Source organism: Drosophila virilis, chromosome 2 (genome assembly GCF_030788295.1).
Source record: "Drosophila virilis strain 15010-1051.87 chromosome 2, Dvir_AGI_RSII-ME, whole genome shotgun sequence".
Classification (NCBI taxonomy): Eukaryota; Metazoa; Arthropoda; class Insecta; order Diptera; family Drosophilidae; genus Drosophila; species Drosophila virilis.
In genome coordinates this window covers 34,782,802-34,798,687 of record NC_091544.1, presented here as the reverse complement: position 1 = coordinate 34,798,687, position 15,886 = coordinate 34,782,802, and the positions used below count along the sequence as shown (strand labels likewise).

General features: G+C 37.3%; 1 protein-coding gene across 4 annotated transcripts in view; it reads right to left on the bottom strand.

Annotated features, from left to right (window-relative positions):
- Positions 1-1,026: 1,026 nt before the first annotated feature.
- LOC26531925 (tetratricopeptide repeat protein 21B) overlaps positions 1,027-15,886 on the bottom strand; it is a 161,649-nt gene continuing 146,789 nt past the window's right edge. For all 4 annotated transcript variants that reach the window (XM_032433956.2, XM_070207610.1, XM_070207609.1 and 1 more), the window contains one exon: positions 1,027-2,184. In XM_032433956.2, coding sequence (XP_032289847.1) covers positions 1,126-2,184 — 1,059 coding nt within the window. In that variant the 3' untranslated portion in view covers positions 1,027-1,125. The remainder of the gene's footprint in view (positions 2,185-15,886) is intronic.

Sequence of the window (15,886 nt, the reverse complement as noted above, 5' to 3'; positions counted from 1 at the left end):
CTTTTTGTAAGAGCTAGGAAGCTGAAATTTTCACTGTATTTACCTAATGTGATAAAGGTGCGCGATAAGACGGGGTTTCGGGAAATTCAACCCTCAAGTGTGAAGGACGCGAAGGCATTTATATAAAACTTGTTTGCTTACCAATTTCATTTGAGGTGGCTCATACTTTTCGAAAAATTTATTCTTCCTTGGTGGAAATAGGGGTCAAAGATTTGGTGGGTCTCTTTTCGTGCTCAAATTTATTTCCAAAAAACTTTTCTCATCTTTTCGCAAATTCCAAGCTTTTCAAAACATTTTTGGGCGAAGTTTTAAGTTATGTTCGATTTGCATCAAACTTACTTTCAAAGCTCTATCTAATAACTTAATAAAAAAGTATCTCAGCGATTTACAAATTTCCACCCGAGACTGAGGAAACTTTGCGATAAAACTCATATTAAATTTTTGGTTTATTATCGGCTTTAAACTAAAGTTGAATATATATATGAATTTGATGTTGGACGAAGAGGGTTCAGGGTATCCCCTAGTCGGAAGCTCCCGACTAGAACCTCTTACTTATTATACCTATTTTTAAATAGAAGTAAATATCAAAATGGTACGGGTAGATTTCAATTTTCCACGGGATTTACTTAGTGGAAAGGTAATGTCTAAAATTTTTAGCACAAAACGTTCCACGGGGAAGGCCGGCAACACCCGCTAGTGTTATGATAAACTATATTTCATAGATTAATTTGTTATGCTTTTGCACTTATGAAAGAAGCAAATTAAGGCTAATGAATTCCGTCTTAAAGATATTATGAAAAACAAATAAGATTTTAACTTAATTTTCGGCATTTATATATGTTAGCTATATGATATAGTGATCTTTTCCGATGTATGTACTGTATGGCAAAAACTATGCGTTTTGTAAAATAAATTTAAACACATGGTTCTAACGAAAGGCTTTTGTCCCGAAACATATATTTGCACTGATAATTGGTGTTCGGCTCTGGCACTCTCGGTAACATGCAAATAAGAAAGTCCATGGAGTGAACTTGCCCGCTGTGCGACTTAAAACAGTCACAATTTGGGTTAAATAAAGATGCGTTTATTTTTATTCGATCAGCCATTTAATTATTTTTTGTGAATTTAAGATCTTAAGTTACTGCGACATTTTTCAAGGATATCTTTGCGAATGATATTATAGTCTGGGTGTAGCTTTAAGACTTGTTGACAAACATTAACAGCGTTAGCAAACTGTTTTTTCTTCATATTATTAAATGCTAATTTATATCCAATGTGAGGCTTAGAATGGCCACAACTGTCCCAGGCTTTTTGGTATTGCTTGGCAGCATCACTATAGGATTGCAACTTTTCTGCAATGTATCCGGCTAGTTCATAAGCTCTTGTGCTTGATTTATTAAATTCCAAAACCCGGTCCACAAATGTCCCGGCAACATCCAATTTATTGCCATGAATATAAATATCGGCTAACAACAACCAACTTCGCTCCAAGTATTCGGCCTCCTCATAATTCCAACTTAATCGAGCTGTCCGCTTAAGATGATTTTTTGCCCGTTGGATTTGCTTAAGCTGAACTAAAGCCAATGAAGTTGCATACAAAATAGTTACCATGAATGAGTTTCGTTCTTTTTGTATAAGTTCAGTAAGATCCTTTAGTGCTAATTCAATTTGATGCTTTTGCTTCGAAGCAATTAGTAGAAAGTTACGAAAAATTCGACAGCTCAAGGTGTTTTCAACGATTTCCCCAGGTCCAGACCACATTTCTTTAAGCAAACGTTCGGCTGTTCGCAAAGCAATTAGACGCGATTCACTAAATTCGCCAATATCTCCGGCTTCAAAAAGATCATATGCATTGGGTATTTCACCGTCTGGATTAATGCATATTTCAATCATATTGAGCTTAGCTAATTGACCCCATACATGATCCCTGCGAGATAGATTGAAGTATCGTAAAGCGGAGTTCAGATTCCCAGCATACCATTCGAATAAACCCTTGCAATAGGTAAACCCTGATGCATGTTTAGACTGTGAAGTCGCATGTTCAGCACGTTCTAAAAAGGGAACACTCTCAGACAATGTACCAGAACGCCTCATAACCTCAATTAGACGGGCCAAAGCTGTCCAATTGCAAGGCTGAGATAATAACAGCTGTGAAAAATGGTACGCTGCTTTTTCAAATTCCATCTGAAATAAAAAACAGAAATAAAATTATATTATTATATTAATGTCGTTTTATTAAATGTATCTATCCATAAATATAAAAGTGTTTGTTTCAACTGGCTGACTGAATTGTGCGTTGACGCGCCCAGCCAAAACCAAAGTCGCCTTCGTGTTTGTTCAGGTTCGAGACACGCGCGCGCGCTCAGACAGCAAGAAAGTAAGAAATACAAATGACTTGTGCGATAGAACTGTATCGCTGTGTTGTTTTTATTCCCTTGCACAACAGGAAACTGTCATCTTCAATTTGTGCAATTACCATTGTACTGTCTGTGTGTGTATTTGTACGCTCAAGCATTTTTTTCTCAAAAGTTGGTGGCTTTCTTCCTTTTTGAAGTGGTGAGTAATATGAAATAATTTTGCAACGTTTGCCACGTTGTTGCGAAATTCTTGCATTTTAGCTCAATATCATTGGAAAGAGCACCTAAGCGTTGCCATGTGTTCATTTAAAATATTTTGGACTCGCTATTCAAGAAGAGTCAATATCCGAAAAATTGTCAACAATATATTCAGAAATCGATTATTTTGATATGGTTTATGGTCATTTACCCTTTAAGCAAAATGTACTGGATTTCTACCAACAAATAATATTGAAATCCCTTTTCTTGAGTGAGCTTGCGCAGGTCATGCTGGCCACACCGGCAACACCGTCGGTCGAAAGAACATTCTCTGCTCTACACTTTATCTTAAGTAAAAAGCGCAGTATGCAATTGAGTATTGAGTTATAAATATAAAGAGAAGGCTTTTGGATCAAAGGCTCTTTTTCAAAAATTCTGAAGCAAGATACCGAGATACTTCTGCCCAAAATTCAATCACAACCACAAAACATTTTCCATAAGAGCCAACAATAACCATAATCAAAACAAACGACTCGACAATGAAACAAGTAAGAGGTTCTAGCCGGGAGCTCTCGACTAGGCGATACCCTCAACCCTTTTCTTCCAACATCCAATGCATATATATATTCTATTTTGGAAGCTATATGTCAAGTTTGGTGACTCTAGCTCTTATTATTTACAAAAATGGCCCAAAAAACAGGATATCGATATCGATTTTTATCGAACGGAGTAAGTTATCGATTATCGGAAATAAACTCGATATGCGCAGGCACTAGGAGCACCTACATCTAAAATTTCAAGCGTCTAGCTCTTATAGGTTGTGAGATGCTTACATTCATACATACGGACGAACGGACGGACGGAAAGACAGACGGACATGGCTAGATCGACTCGGGTTTTGACGCTGATCATGAATATATATATTTTATGGGGTCGGAGATGCTTCCTTCTGCCTGTTACATACATTTGGATTTTGCACAAAAATAATATACCCTTATATCCATTTTTAATGGGTTCAGGGTATAAAAAGAACACCACAAATTCTTGCTATCCCTTTTTGGCTTGATGCTACAGTCTATTATCTCAGCTGCTGTACCCTTCTAACTCATTGTTGTGGTTTCTAAGCTCTGCTATGCCTTTAATTCGCAAAGGTATGTCTTCTTCCTCTTCACTCGCTTTCAACTTGCAAGCAGCTCGGCAGATGTTTTATAATTTATCATTTTTTGAATAGCAAAGCACGTTTTTTCAAAATAGGGTATTTTAACTATTCATAAGTGATGTAACCAAATAGCACAAACATTCTATATACATTTTTATCCAATGTCTATGAAAAATATAATTTCGTATTTAGTGTTCAACTATTGGTACAGCCATTATTAATTGTTTTCTTGAAACATTGAAGGGAAGTCTATAAACTAAAGAAGATTGCAATATTCTGTTGCGCATGTGACGGCTAAGGCTTTTTCCGTGCGATCGTTTCGTATTCAAAAAGGTATACATTTATATATATAAATGTACCTAATAAAGTTAGAAATATATACAAAACATCACAAGAAATAAAATTTTATTAAATGTGACGTAATAATATATAATGTTGGTGCTCCGTACGCGTAACTCTTTGATCTGAATGACTGGCAATCAAATTTTATACCTATTTGTACCTATTTCGAGATTCGACACCTTAACAACAATTTAGTACTCAAATTGAGTTGTTGTTGTTGCTAGACGATGCCTTGTAGGAACGACAGGGAAACTAGCAACAGACACAGTGGCATTGTCGGTCCCTTTTCTTTGCGCTGGTTTTCCTATGTCCTCATCATAAGTAGCTTACAAACCTCTTATCGATCAAAACGGAGGATGAAGAACAAATGGGGTTTCGTACGCACTGTTGTTGTTTTGAAAGTGATTTGTTGTTGCTTTTTTTTGGGTTTGATTTTGCTTTTGCGGATCAACCCGATCTATGTCTCATGTTTTTAAAAACGATAAAAAAAGCTCAGAGTGGCAGTTCAGCTCTTTCTCTTTATTACTCAATGCTGAATGGCTAAGCGCAGAAAATATAAATTGCTTGTTAGTTTTTAAGCTTAATTCTTAATAAAAATACGCAGACACATACATTAAAATATATAAACTAACTATAAATTATTTGATGGGTGTTATTGTATAACTTTGAATATACGCATGTAGACATACATATATAAAGAAGTAAGAGGTAAGATAGGTAAATAGGGTATATTGTATTTGTGCAAAATGCAAATTTATGTAACAGGCAAAAGGAAGCATCTCCGTCCCAATAAAGTATGCATACTCTTGATCAGCATCAATGGCCGAGTCAATCTAGCCATGTCCGTCTGTCTGTCCGTCCGTCTATCCGTATGTATGAACGCAATGATCTCAGAACCTATAAGAGCTAGAGACCTGAAATTTAAGATGTAGGCCCTCATCCCTGCGCAGATCGAGTTGGTTTTCAATAGTCGATAACTTACTCTGTTACAAAGCAATCGATAAAGCTCGATATCGACATCCTTTTTTTATTTTTTTAGCAATTTTGGTAAATACTTCATAGCTAGAGTCACTTCTAGAATATTATATATATATATATATCAAGTATCTTTCATTTTATACATTTCGACACCTCCCCGCTCACACCGCAGAACTATAAATTAAGTTATTAACCCAACTCATTTTGCCCACCAATTTAAGCCACAATTGTAATTATAAATTATATTCTACTCCGGCACTTAACCGTTATCATTAAACAGTTGATCTTTTATTGCTGAGTCACAAGGCCAATATTGGAACACGTGCAGTGTACATTACGAATATAAAATAATAAAAATAATAAGTTAATCACTAATAATAATAGTAACAGTGAGTTAACAAATGCAGTTTCACAGTGAACACTACAACAAGAAACAATAAGCTGCAGAAGCTCTTCGGCCAGCGAAGACTGCGGCGAAGGGAGCGACTACGAATATCATGTGCGTGACTGCCGAATTTGACCCGCAAACGTGGCTGGTGTAGCGAATAAAAATAAATCATAAAAATCATGTAAGTGGGCACTTTAGCCATATCTGTTATTAAATCTGATTGAATTAATAAATAAAATAAATAAATAAAAAATAAACAAAAGAAACAAAGAGAGGAGAAATCTTGCATGCGTTATACTTTGCAACAAATTATCTGCTAGAATAAGAACAAAAGTTTTTGAGAATTCGATTTGACGCACTAAACAAATTTTGAAACAAAAAAAAAAATACATTGTGTTACTTTTTATGCCACTCTAAAAATTGTGCTGCAACGGCACATACTTTCTTGCTTATACGCTTCTCGTGGTTCAGAGCTGAGGCGTAATTCGACCCATCTTTCGACTTTTTGTTTTGTTTTTGCGTCCGCTAGACCGCGCGTGCATTTATCTGTTTAAGCTTTAAATGTCAATGAACTCGTCTTTCGGGCACAAGGATAATTTGAAATAATTCCAGCAAACAAGTCCTTATTTAGTAAAGGTTTCATTAAATTTTATATTAAGTCGCTTTTTGTTAAAAATTCAGCGAATCTCTCAGAATACATGCGTGTGGTAGAAGAAACGTTCAAATTGAATGAAATGTTCCCACAGTCGCATATGAAAAAGCTTCTAAGCGTGGATGCAGATCACCTCCGAGATTTACTAGAGCCGTTGGGCGTGCACCTGAGAGTGGCCAGGAGCTTAGACTTCTTAAGTTCCATGTTGAAGGTTGTGGCAGGCACACCGGATGCCGGTGATTTAGAAAAAACTCGGTTTATTGAGGCACAATTAATTAATTCAAACAATATGTAAATAGAAATAAACACAAGAATCCAGGTACAAATTAATCAACGTACTTCTTCAGTCAATCAAATTCTCAAAACAACTAAAGACACTCAAGCCGATACTGGCCATTTATATGAGACACTGCTAGCCAGAAATCGAATGTTAATGATGGAGTTTCAAAATCTAATGGTGGCAATAACTCTTGCAAAGGTTAACATTGCCCAAACCAAAGACAATATAAACACTAAGATGAGTAACGCCATACAACAAAATGCTACTATGCAGCTTGATTTTTTGAAAATTGAGAACGAAAACGAAATCTGTAGCATTGCGCTCTCACAGCCGAGAGAACGAAAAAGCTAAAACTAGAAATTGGTCTCAGCTTCGGCTCTGTGACGGCCGTGCAAGTAATTATGTTTGTATGCGTGTGAATATACATACATAACAGCATATCTGAATGTGTTGTTATCCACTGCTCTGGCAAAGTCTCTGGCTGGCAAATAAACAATTTTCTTAGTTTTTAAGCGCAGATCACGACCTACCCAAAATTTCTGTTGATATATAGGTATATATAGGATAGGTCATGATCTGCGCTAGAAAACTAACTAAATTAATTTCTTGCCAGCTAAAGCCAGAGCAGTGAATAACAACACATACATACTTTAAAGATCTTATGCATGTATAATTCACGCATACAACGGAAGGTGCACGCATGCTATTGGCTGAGACAAGAACTTTTCTCGAGCATACACTGTCCAAAAAGAAAAGTGAAAGCAATCTATGTGTGCTATTTTCTTAACATAGTTATTGCGCAAGAAGCGCCTTGTGTAAAAATTATATAAGTTCTTAAACTTTCCTGTAAAATTAATCGTTAATATCTAGGGTAATATATCATTTAAATAAAGCATGCATTTCATGGATAAAGCACAAGCACTTTGCGTCGATCGTAAGCTCTAAACTTTTTCGCTCAATGTACTTCGAAAACGAAGCGACGCAAAGAGCATCGACCAGCTTTGCTGAAGGCAGGCTACTAACTTCGTAGCTCGTGTCAGCATCAGCAAGCCGCGACCTGGGCATTCGTTCGTCTGGTCTTTGGAGAACGAACAACCAGTCGGCAGGCATGCCGTACGAAGCCTCAAAGGCCAGATGAAAGGCCAGGCTAGAAATTTTGCGTCGCATTCAAATGTATGGGCGTTACTCATCTTAGTGTTTATATTGTCTTTGCCCAAACATTCTCGATCAATCAGATTTGGCATCAGTTGGGCGGGAGGAACCCACTAATACTCCCATAGGGGATCTTATGTCCGTTGCGTCCGTGAAAGTTTTACAGTCCGTTAACATCCTTTATTTTATTATTAAATTTCCAAAAATTTAATTTGCTTGCAAAAAGGTCACGATTTTCCCGGTCATACATGAGAATTTCATACTACGCATGCAAATTGCACCGCCTCTCCGGGGGCCACATTTTGTCATCTAGCATCCGGGAGTTCATGCGCCAGAGAGCTCCACGCAGGCGGGATACAGAATTGCGAAATCCAACCAAGCAATTTTGACGCTATCACTTTCGTAGATGACGGAATCCTCAGCGTAAATGACAGGCCAGCGAGAGTGCAAGTGGACAACGGCACCGAAATCTGGGTACATGGCACGCACCTCATCACCTTCATCGTCCGCGCTGTGGTGAACGGAACTTTATTCATTAACTATAACAAAGTGCCGAATAAGGTCCCGAGTGCTGCTAACACCCTCTCGGTCTTGCGTTCTGGCGAATCACCAGCGCCAGAAAGACTGCCCTACAGTTAAGAGAAGGGATCGTTAAGCGGAGTCAACGACTCTGGCCACAATTGCTGCATAGCCGGCAGACACAGTATATTTGCGTGGCCGCTATGAACGAAGAAATAATTTAAGAATAATATTGTGTTAGATTTAAGCCCTAAGAATTGTATCGCATGTTTTTAATTCTGAATGGCCTCTGTGAGTGACACAAGCAAAAATATATTCTACTCAGACACATAACCGTTATCATTAAACAGTTGATCTTTTATTGCTGAGCCACAAAATCAGTATTGCAACACTGTATTCAGTAATTTATACATGTACACTCACACACATTCATTCTCTAGCTCTTATAGATTCTGAGATCCTTGCGCTCATACATACGGATAGACAGATAGACGGACATGGCTAAATCGACTCGGCTATTGATGATTTATGGAGTCGGAGATGCTTCCTTCTGCCTGTTACATACTTTTGCATTTTGCACAAATACAATATACCTTTTTACCCATTTTCAACAGGTTCAGCTAAAATCAAAGTCATTTTCGAACTCCAAGAAGTCCTTGCCTTAACATATAAATACTGTAGCCATAATTTGCACAGACGGGCGGCACGTGTACCGATTTCGTCAATGCAGAAATCAAACGACTCTTCGCAGATGCCATAATAAGGCGTCCAGATCAACATACAACAACCACATCTGGGTTGTTGACAAAAATTGGCCTTGACCTCAAAAACAAAATGGTTAATAATTGATTTAAGAAAGTAAAATTATAAATTCCACCTTTCGGGAAAACTGTCCAATATGATTTCGCCGCCCTTACGAAGCCGTCAAGGAAGGTTCAGATTAGTCTAAGCTCACAGCAGCAGCTTGATATGCCCCTTACATAACCAGATTTTAAAAGACTGTGTCACTTATCGACAGACACTTCGTCACACGGCCTAGGGACATTTTAAGCTCTAGACGGGAGACCAATCAAAAAGAAAAAAACTTCGCGACAAAAGTGCTGTGCGATGTAAGAAAGCTTCACATTTACACAGACCACAGACCATGAACGACTGATAAAAATTTTATCACAAAGATAAAGTGCTAGAAAGCCTTTATCGATTAGCAAAATGCAAATAGGATTATAAACAAGGGAAAATTACTAATGCCCTGTCCATCCGAAATTTGAAAACCTTAAACAATGTTTTCGATTCAACTAATCACTTTTTTAACAGTGAGCAGACCCTATAATACACACCATTAAAATAACAGACAAGCCAATAAGCTGTTTCCGGAACTCAATCTTCATTAGGGAGGAGATAATTTCCCACGGTTAGAACGTTCATCATAAAGACAAACACTTCGCTGCGGACGATCAAAAAAAATTGACCACTGAGCACAACAGAACTCACCGCGCCGCATAATATAACGACATTAAAAAACTGTGACTATTTCATTGTTAAAGTGACTATTTTATTGTCAAAGTGGCTAGACTAGCGACGTCGATATTAACAAAAACAAATAACAATGAACATCTCCAAAAGTAAGCTTAGTCGATATCCTCGAGGTAGCAACAATGATAGCTTTTTAGAATAATGAAATCTTATACTTATATTTAATTTCCCGAACCAAAAACTGTTTTCAAAAATGTAACATTTATCCCCTTCATTATAATTAAAATTATGAATCAACAAGCAAATTGAATTATCCAGAATGTATAATTCAGTGACTGCCCAAATATTACCCCTGTTTTTTTTACCTGTAATATTCCCATTAGTCCCCGTACCTGAACCTGTCTCAGTTAGCCACACTGCCTCAGCACCGCCAACTTCTGGCCGCAAAGGTAGACCTGCGCGTAATCTTGCCTGGATTGTTAAAAAAATTATGGTCCCACCAAATCCAGTTGTACTTGCAGTCCCTTCAGTCTCTACTTTAACTTTTTGTGTCTCGACTTTCGTCTGACAGCACTTCTGAGTCTACATTGCGAGCAAATCTTTTGCTTGCGTGTCAATATCCAAATGTATTTTAATACACTTTAACTCAGAAAACTCAGCTTCATTATGCGTACTAAAACATAAAAGTTCTGACTGTAGAGTGGCTTTTACGGCAATTAATACCACCTCAGGTCAGCCGATCATTTCTACGCCTAATAAATTAATTCGATAATACCTTAAATTCAGATATGTTTAAATTTAACCATGTTTCTGAAGCGATTATATTCAAATCGAAGGTGCTGGCCATGAAAAGATCTTTAAGCGTGGAAATTAGGTCTAATCTGGTCTGACAATTTTTTCACACGTGCTTGATAATGATCTATTTATCTCTTAGTCATTATTCACTGCCGAAAATTATCTGGTGCCCTCAGCACAGCATGACTTAATAGACTGCATGCTTGATCTTTCGTTGCTTCAAATCAATTTAATTTCAAGTCATTCGAATAGAACACTTAACTTTGTATTTGTTAACGATAACCTTATTTCTAATGTGTCTAGGTCCCCTCCTTTATCTCTTCCTGAGGATGTATATATAGGTTGTAATGTTTAATTGTAATCCTCTCATTTCATGATCATCAGTAAGCCCCGCCGTTTCTTTCGGAAAGAAAATTATTCATTGCTTAATTAGCTTATTTAGGCAACCTTATATGACTCGGTTGACTTAAGTACTTCAATTATTTTTCTTTATATTACCCTAAACTCTTTCTTACATATGTGTATTCCCAAGTGAATTCCCTCGACTACTTCTTCAAAGCCGCCCTAGTTTACTCCCAGATTAGCAAATCTAAAAAATGTAAAATCTGAATATTATAAAAAGTTTAATAAATCTGGTTCGAGTATTGTCTTGGCTAAATATTCTATAGCCACGTCGAACTTCTTCAATTTGTTTTTAATTATCAGAGCTATGAGACTTATCTTACTAGCTGTAAAAGGCAATTCGCCCGTAATCCGTGACTGTTTTATAATTTTGCTTGAAGTGCAATGTAATAATAAGCATGTTAACACTTTTGATTTTGTAACACAAAGCATGTTTCATGGGTATATTCGGAGTGTCTTTATTTCAATTTAAGGTTTTGGGATATGCCTAAGGATACATTTAAGTTTATATACTACTACACCTTATATTGTCAGTTATACAATCGACAATACTCCACTGCAACGAATACTAACAGTTAGGGATCTATGCGTTCTTTTTGATTCTAAGCTCTGTTTCAATCTTCATATAGATACCATCGTTAATGAGGCAAAAGGTGTGCTTGGATTCATTAAACGATGGTCTAAAAAGTTGAACGTTTTATAACGAAACTTCTGTATATCTCATTTTCTTCGCCCTACGAGGCTTAAATTGGGACCCCAATCTTCGTTAGCCATCCTACTCCAGCAGGCTGCTTTTTCTTAATCTTCCGTCGCCAATCATATGACGATTCTCGGTGACGTTTTTCTACATAAGTTGATTGTTGGCGATATAAATTGTCCTTTTCTGCAAGGGCGTTTTCAATTTTCTGTTTCGGCTAGACCAGCCAGAAATTATCGACTCTTATTCCTATCTACGTCCAGAACAGACAATGCTCTATGCACAATCCATTTTGCGTGCTATGTTAAAATTATAATAGTTAGCATCACGCTTTCTCTACCGAACTTTCTCTACCCCTAATAAAATCGTTGCTTTCAGGATACCTTCGGGAAGTCACTGACCATTTCCAGCTATGAGCAGGGGAATAGTTGCCGAACAGGCAGTACATTTTTTCCCAACGGGTCGGTGATTTCCCATTACTTTTCTCTTTATCCTATCTACTTAACATTCTATATATCGAGCATACATTTCTTTACTTTATCAACAATCTTCTTACTTTCCTTTTTCCTATTTCTTAATTAATATAGCAAATTAAGATTATTATTAATTTTTACTTAAGATTTTTTTCCAACTTACACCCTTCTTCATAGATGTAGGCTCTAATAGCGTCAATATAATAATAGCTACATAATAATAAATTACATAATATACAATATAGGTAAAGTAACATAGTCGGAAAATGCTTTCCCAAGGGCGATTGCGAAGCAACTGTTAGCACCAGCTGACCAGCTGACTAAACTTCTTTTCCTCTCAATCATCGCCTGCATTCGCGCGACTGATGCGTCAGCTGGTTGTTAGGCGTTCGAGCCCAATTAGCCTCGCTGTTGTTGCCACCTCTAACAGATTTTGGCGAGGTTCCTCTTGTTGTTTTTTTATTGTGGAAGTTCTTCAGCGCCGGGTAAACAGCCTTCTTATAATGTTCCGAATGTTGTTGTTTTTGGTCGTTACCCTGACCAAGAGCTCCGGCAAAGGCGTTAGTGAGCGGTTTGATGATTCCGCCACCTCGGGAATAAATTTTGGGGGAGGTTAAAGTAGTTTCGTTCTTAAACTTGCTTTCGCTTTCGAATTATGTCTCAGCTGTCGAGCTCCGTGAAGTCGAAGTCATCGTCATTCTTGAACAAAGCCGCAAATCTGCTGTTACCGAGCCTTGGCGTTGTTGCTACACTTGTGCTGAATCCATTTTGTACTCCTTTCCAGGCTCAGCTGAACTGTAGTCGTCTGATTCAGCAGCGTCAGTTGATGTATTAAGCTGATTCGGCTTGCAAGGTCGGGGGTAGCGGGAGTGAATGGGCTTTGTGACTCTCGGGCGTCGAACGGCACGCTGTTGATTTCCTATAGAAGCTTTGTCTATGAATTGTGTATGGAGATAACACGCACTATACGTGCGTATGTTTTGATGAGAGTGCGTACGCTTGACCAATTAAATCACATTTCGGTGAGCACGTGATCGGCGCTGCTAATCAGCAACTGAACGCAAGAAAGAAATTAAGCCCAAATTACCGTGAATTATCTGCAATCAAGTCTTGAGTTAACGAGTGCTCGAAAGGTACTCAATTTGAAAACATTATACATGATCATGGCCCTCAGGGCAGTAAAATGAATAGAGTTAGTAAACTTAACGAAATCAAAAATTAATGCCCAAATACTCTAAATAAATGGAACCAACAAAGTATTCAATGCACTGCGCGCAAGTTGGAGGCGCAGCTGGCTTCATTCTAATCCGCGAAAGATAAAGCTCTGAGACCCTATATAAGCCCTGTAGGTCGAGGATATAACTCTCTTTCCAACATGATTTTCGCAATCAAAGGTCTGGCTACAGCAGTTCGGACATATCCCCACCTAAAATTGTGTCAATATCTGGGCACAGTCTTAACCAGTTCTTGTGTGCATGCCGAAAGTAATGTTTTGGTTGAATCAATCTTGCCAATCTTGCAAACCCGCTCATTTTTAAGGCAACCGCCACGCGTGCCAATTGGACGGCACCGTACTTTCCTGGGACGGCACTGTCATTTCTGCTGTCCTTTAAATAGACGTCTGCCTCAACTACGGATCAGTAGCCATTCCCTTGCTCACGCCAGCTAGAAATGGCAGGCCCCGTTTCCACACTCTGGAATCCGGAAGACCGAGTAGATTTTTTTGGACCCATTGACGCGTAGTTGGTCAGTAACCCAGAAGACCTAGCCCATTCAGTTGGCCGGAACGTGCACATGCATTTCCTTTAAATTTCTTTTTACAAAATTAGTAAATTAAATATTGTGTGAAAATTCCAAAAGTTTGCTCAATGTGCATTTATTGGGGCGCGCTGTGCAGTAAAAAAAATATATCCTATCGTTATATATATAGCAAAAAAATTAAGTATATATTTAAATTTTTACAAGTATATTCCGCCTCCTTTTTGGGGTAGAGTCCCCAGTACTTTGTGAATTTGTTTTCTATTTTTTTTATTAAGGATTTTTCTCTATTAGTGTCGGAGATTATCTTCTTAAGTACTCACAATTTAAGAGCCCTCGCGTGCCATAATAAATAATCGCAACAATTTAAAACCAACAGAAGATAAAAGAAAACAAATTAAAGAAAAAAACGAGATACAAAGGCTATCTTCGGCACGCCGAAGATCTAATACCCTTGCAGACCCAACCTTTTCATAATGCTTATAGTGCTTTGCCCGTATCTAAAAAGCACCGGGAAAATAGTTAATGCCGAGTTTGGGCAAGATATCTTCACAAACAAAAAGGTTTTTAATCAAAAAGCTATCGGCCAAATACTGAGGAGGCGTACAACAATGAAATACAAATTATTATACAAAAATTAAATAAGCGTCCTGCTCAATCCAAAATTTTTCGCGACCCAATGGTGGGCTCGAGCCGTATTCGATGTTTGACTTCACTCGTGTATACTTCTGGCCTTGTGGCATGGCAATGAAAAGTTTGTTGATAGGTGGAATATCACTTTAACTATCTCAACAGAAATATTTTTTTTTTAAGATCATCTTGAATAATTGTATTTTTTTTTTTTTTGCTAAAATGATCTAGTATACAAAGTTGCCGCCCGAATAAGCTAAATATAATCTGTATAAATTTAAGCTGGGGGCTGCGAACGCTGTCTTTTTCGTGGGGCTCATATTCAAACATTTAAATAATTCGCAATTATTACCAGCGATTATATTCCGTCTGATACTGTTCCTGGTGTCAGATTTTATTCGGCTAAGAATGATTTTGGCACAAAGAGCAGATGTGTTCGCCACAAAATCTACGCTAAAGTTGAATTTTTTTGCCCATGAATATTGATGGTTTCCCTTCTATTTACTTAAACAATTTTATTGATGGAAAGCCGCGCCTAAATTTTCGGAAGTGCGGAAGGCTTCAGTTATTACCACTTATCTGATCCCCAATATATTTAAGTAAATAATAAAATTAAAAAATTAAAATCAATATGATATACAATGTTCAAAATAAAATCAATATAAAGAATTATAATTATTTTAAAAATATCAGCAGTTGAAGTTGAAGATACTTGTAACTATTCCATCCGTATAAATCATCTGCAACGGTTAAAAGTATTTTTGTTTTGATATTTTATTTTTTGTAACTATGGCCCTAAACAGTGAGCTAAAATTGCGCACTAATTGATTTTTAATACTCAACTGATGTTGAAATAATTATGGCTTCTCAAATTAAAATAAGTCGGCAGCTCGATGTAATCGTACGCCATCGATTAAATTTTATGCACAATTTTAAAGTTTGCCACCCTTTTGGCCCATAGAGTTGCAAGAGCAACAATCTTAATACAATAAGTACATTTTCTAAACAAATTTTGATACCCATGATCGGGTGGAAGCAACCAAAGCGCAAAAACCTCCTTATTTAAATATATTTTAAAGTTTTAATTTTTAATCTAATCTATTGCTGCATACACTGAGCAAAAAAAAAAGATGAAAGCAAGGCTAGAAATTTTGCGTCACACTCTAATTTGTAGGCATTACTCATCGTTATGTTTATATTGTATTTGATGATGGTCACCCCGTCTTCGACAATCGTAATAGGTTATTGGTGTCTGGACTGATTATCAGTAGACGACGCTTCCTGCTTGTAAGGGCATGTTTCGCGTGTCGCAAGTTCGCAAAACGTCGATTAGGTCGTTGGAACGCAATTTGCGCCTACTAACCTATTACCTCTAGCACTTTCTAATAATATGCCATCTGAGATTTGGAGAACTCTGTAATCTATGGATATATTTGCATTTGATTGCATAAAGGGCTTAACTTTAGGGTATTCAAAAGTAATGCAGTAGATTGTAAAAAAAGTAATGCTATCGGATTGTAAAATCGTAATATTAGCAAGAGTTATTGTGAGCATATGGTTCTGAATTTCGATAATTAGAATTCATTCCGGTTTCCTAAAGATTACCGGACGTACGTCTTATCCATCTTTTTTG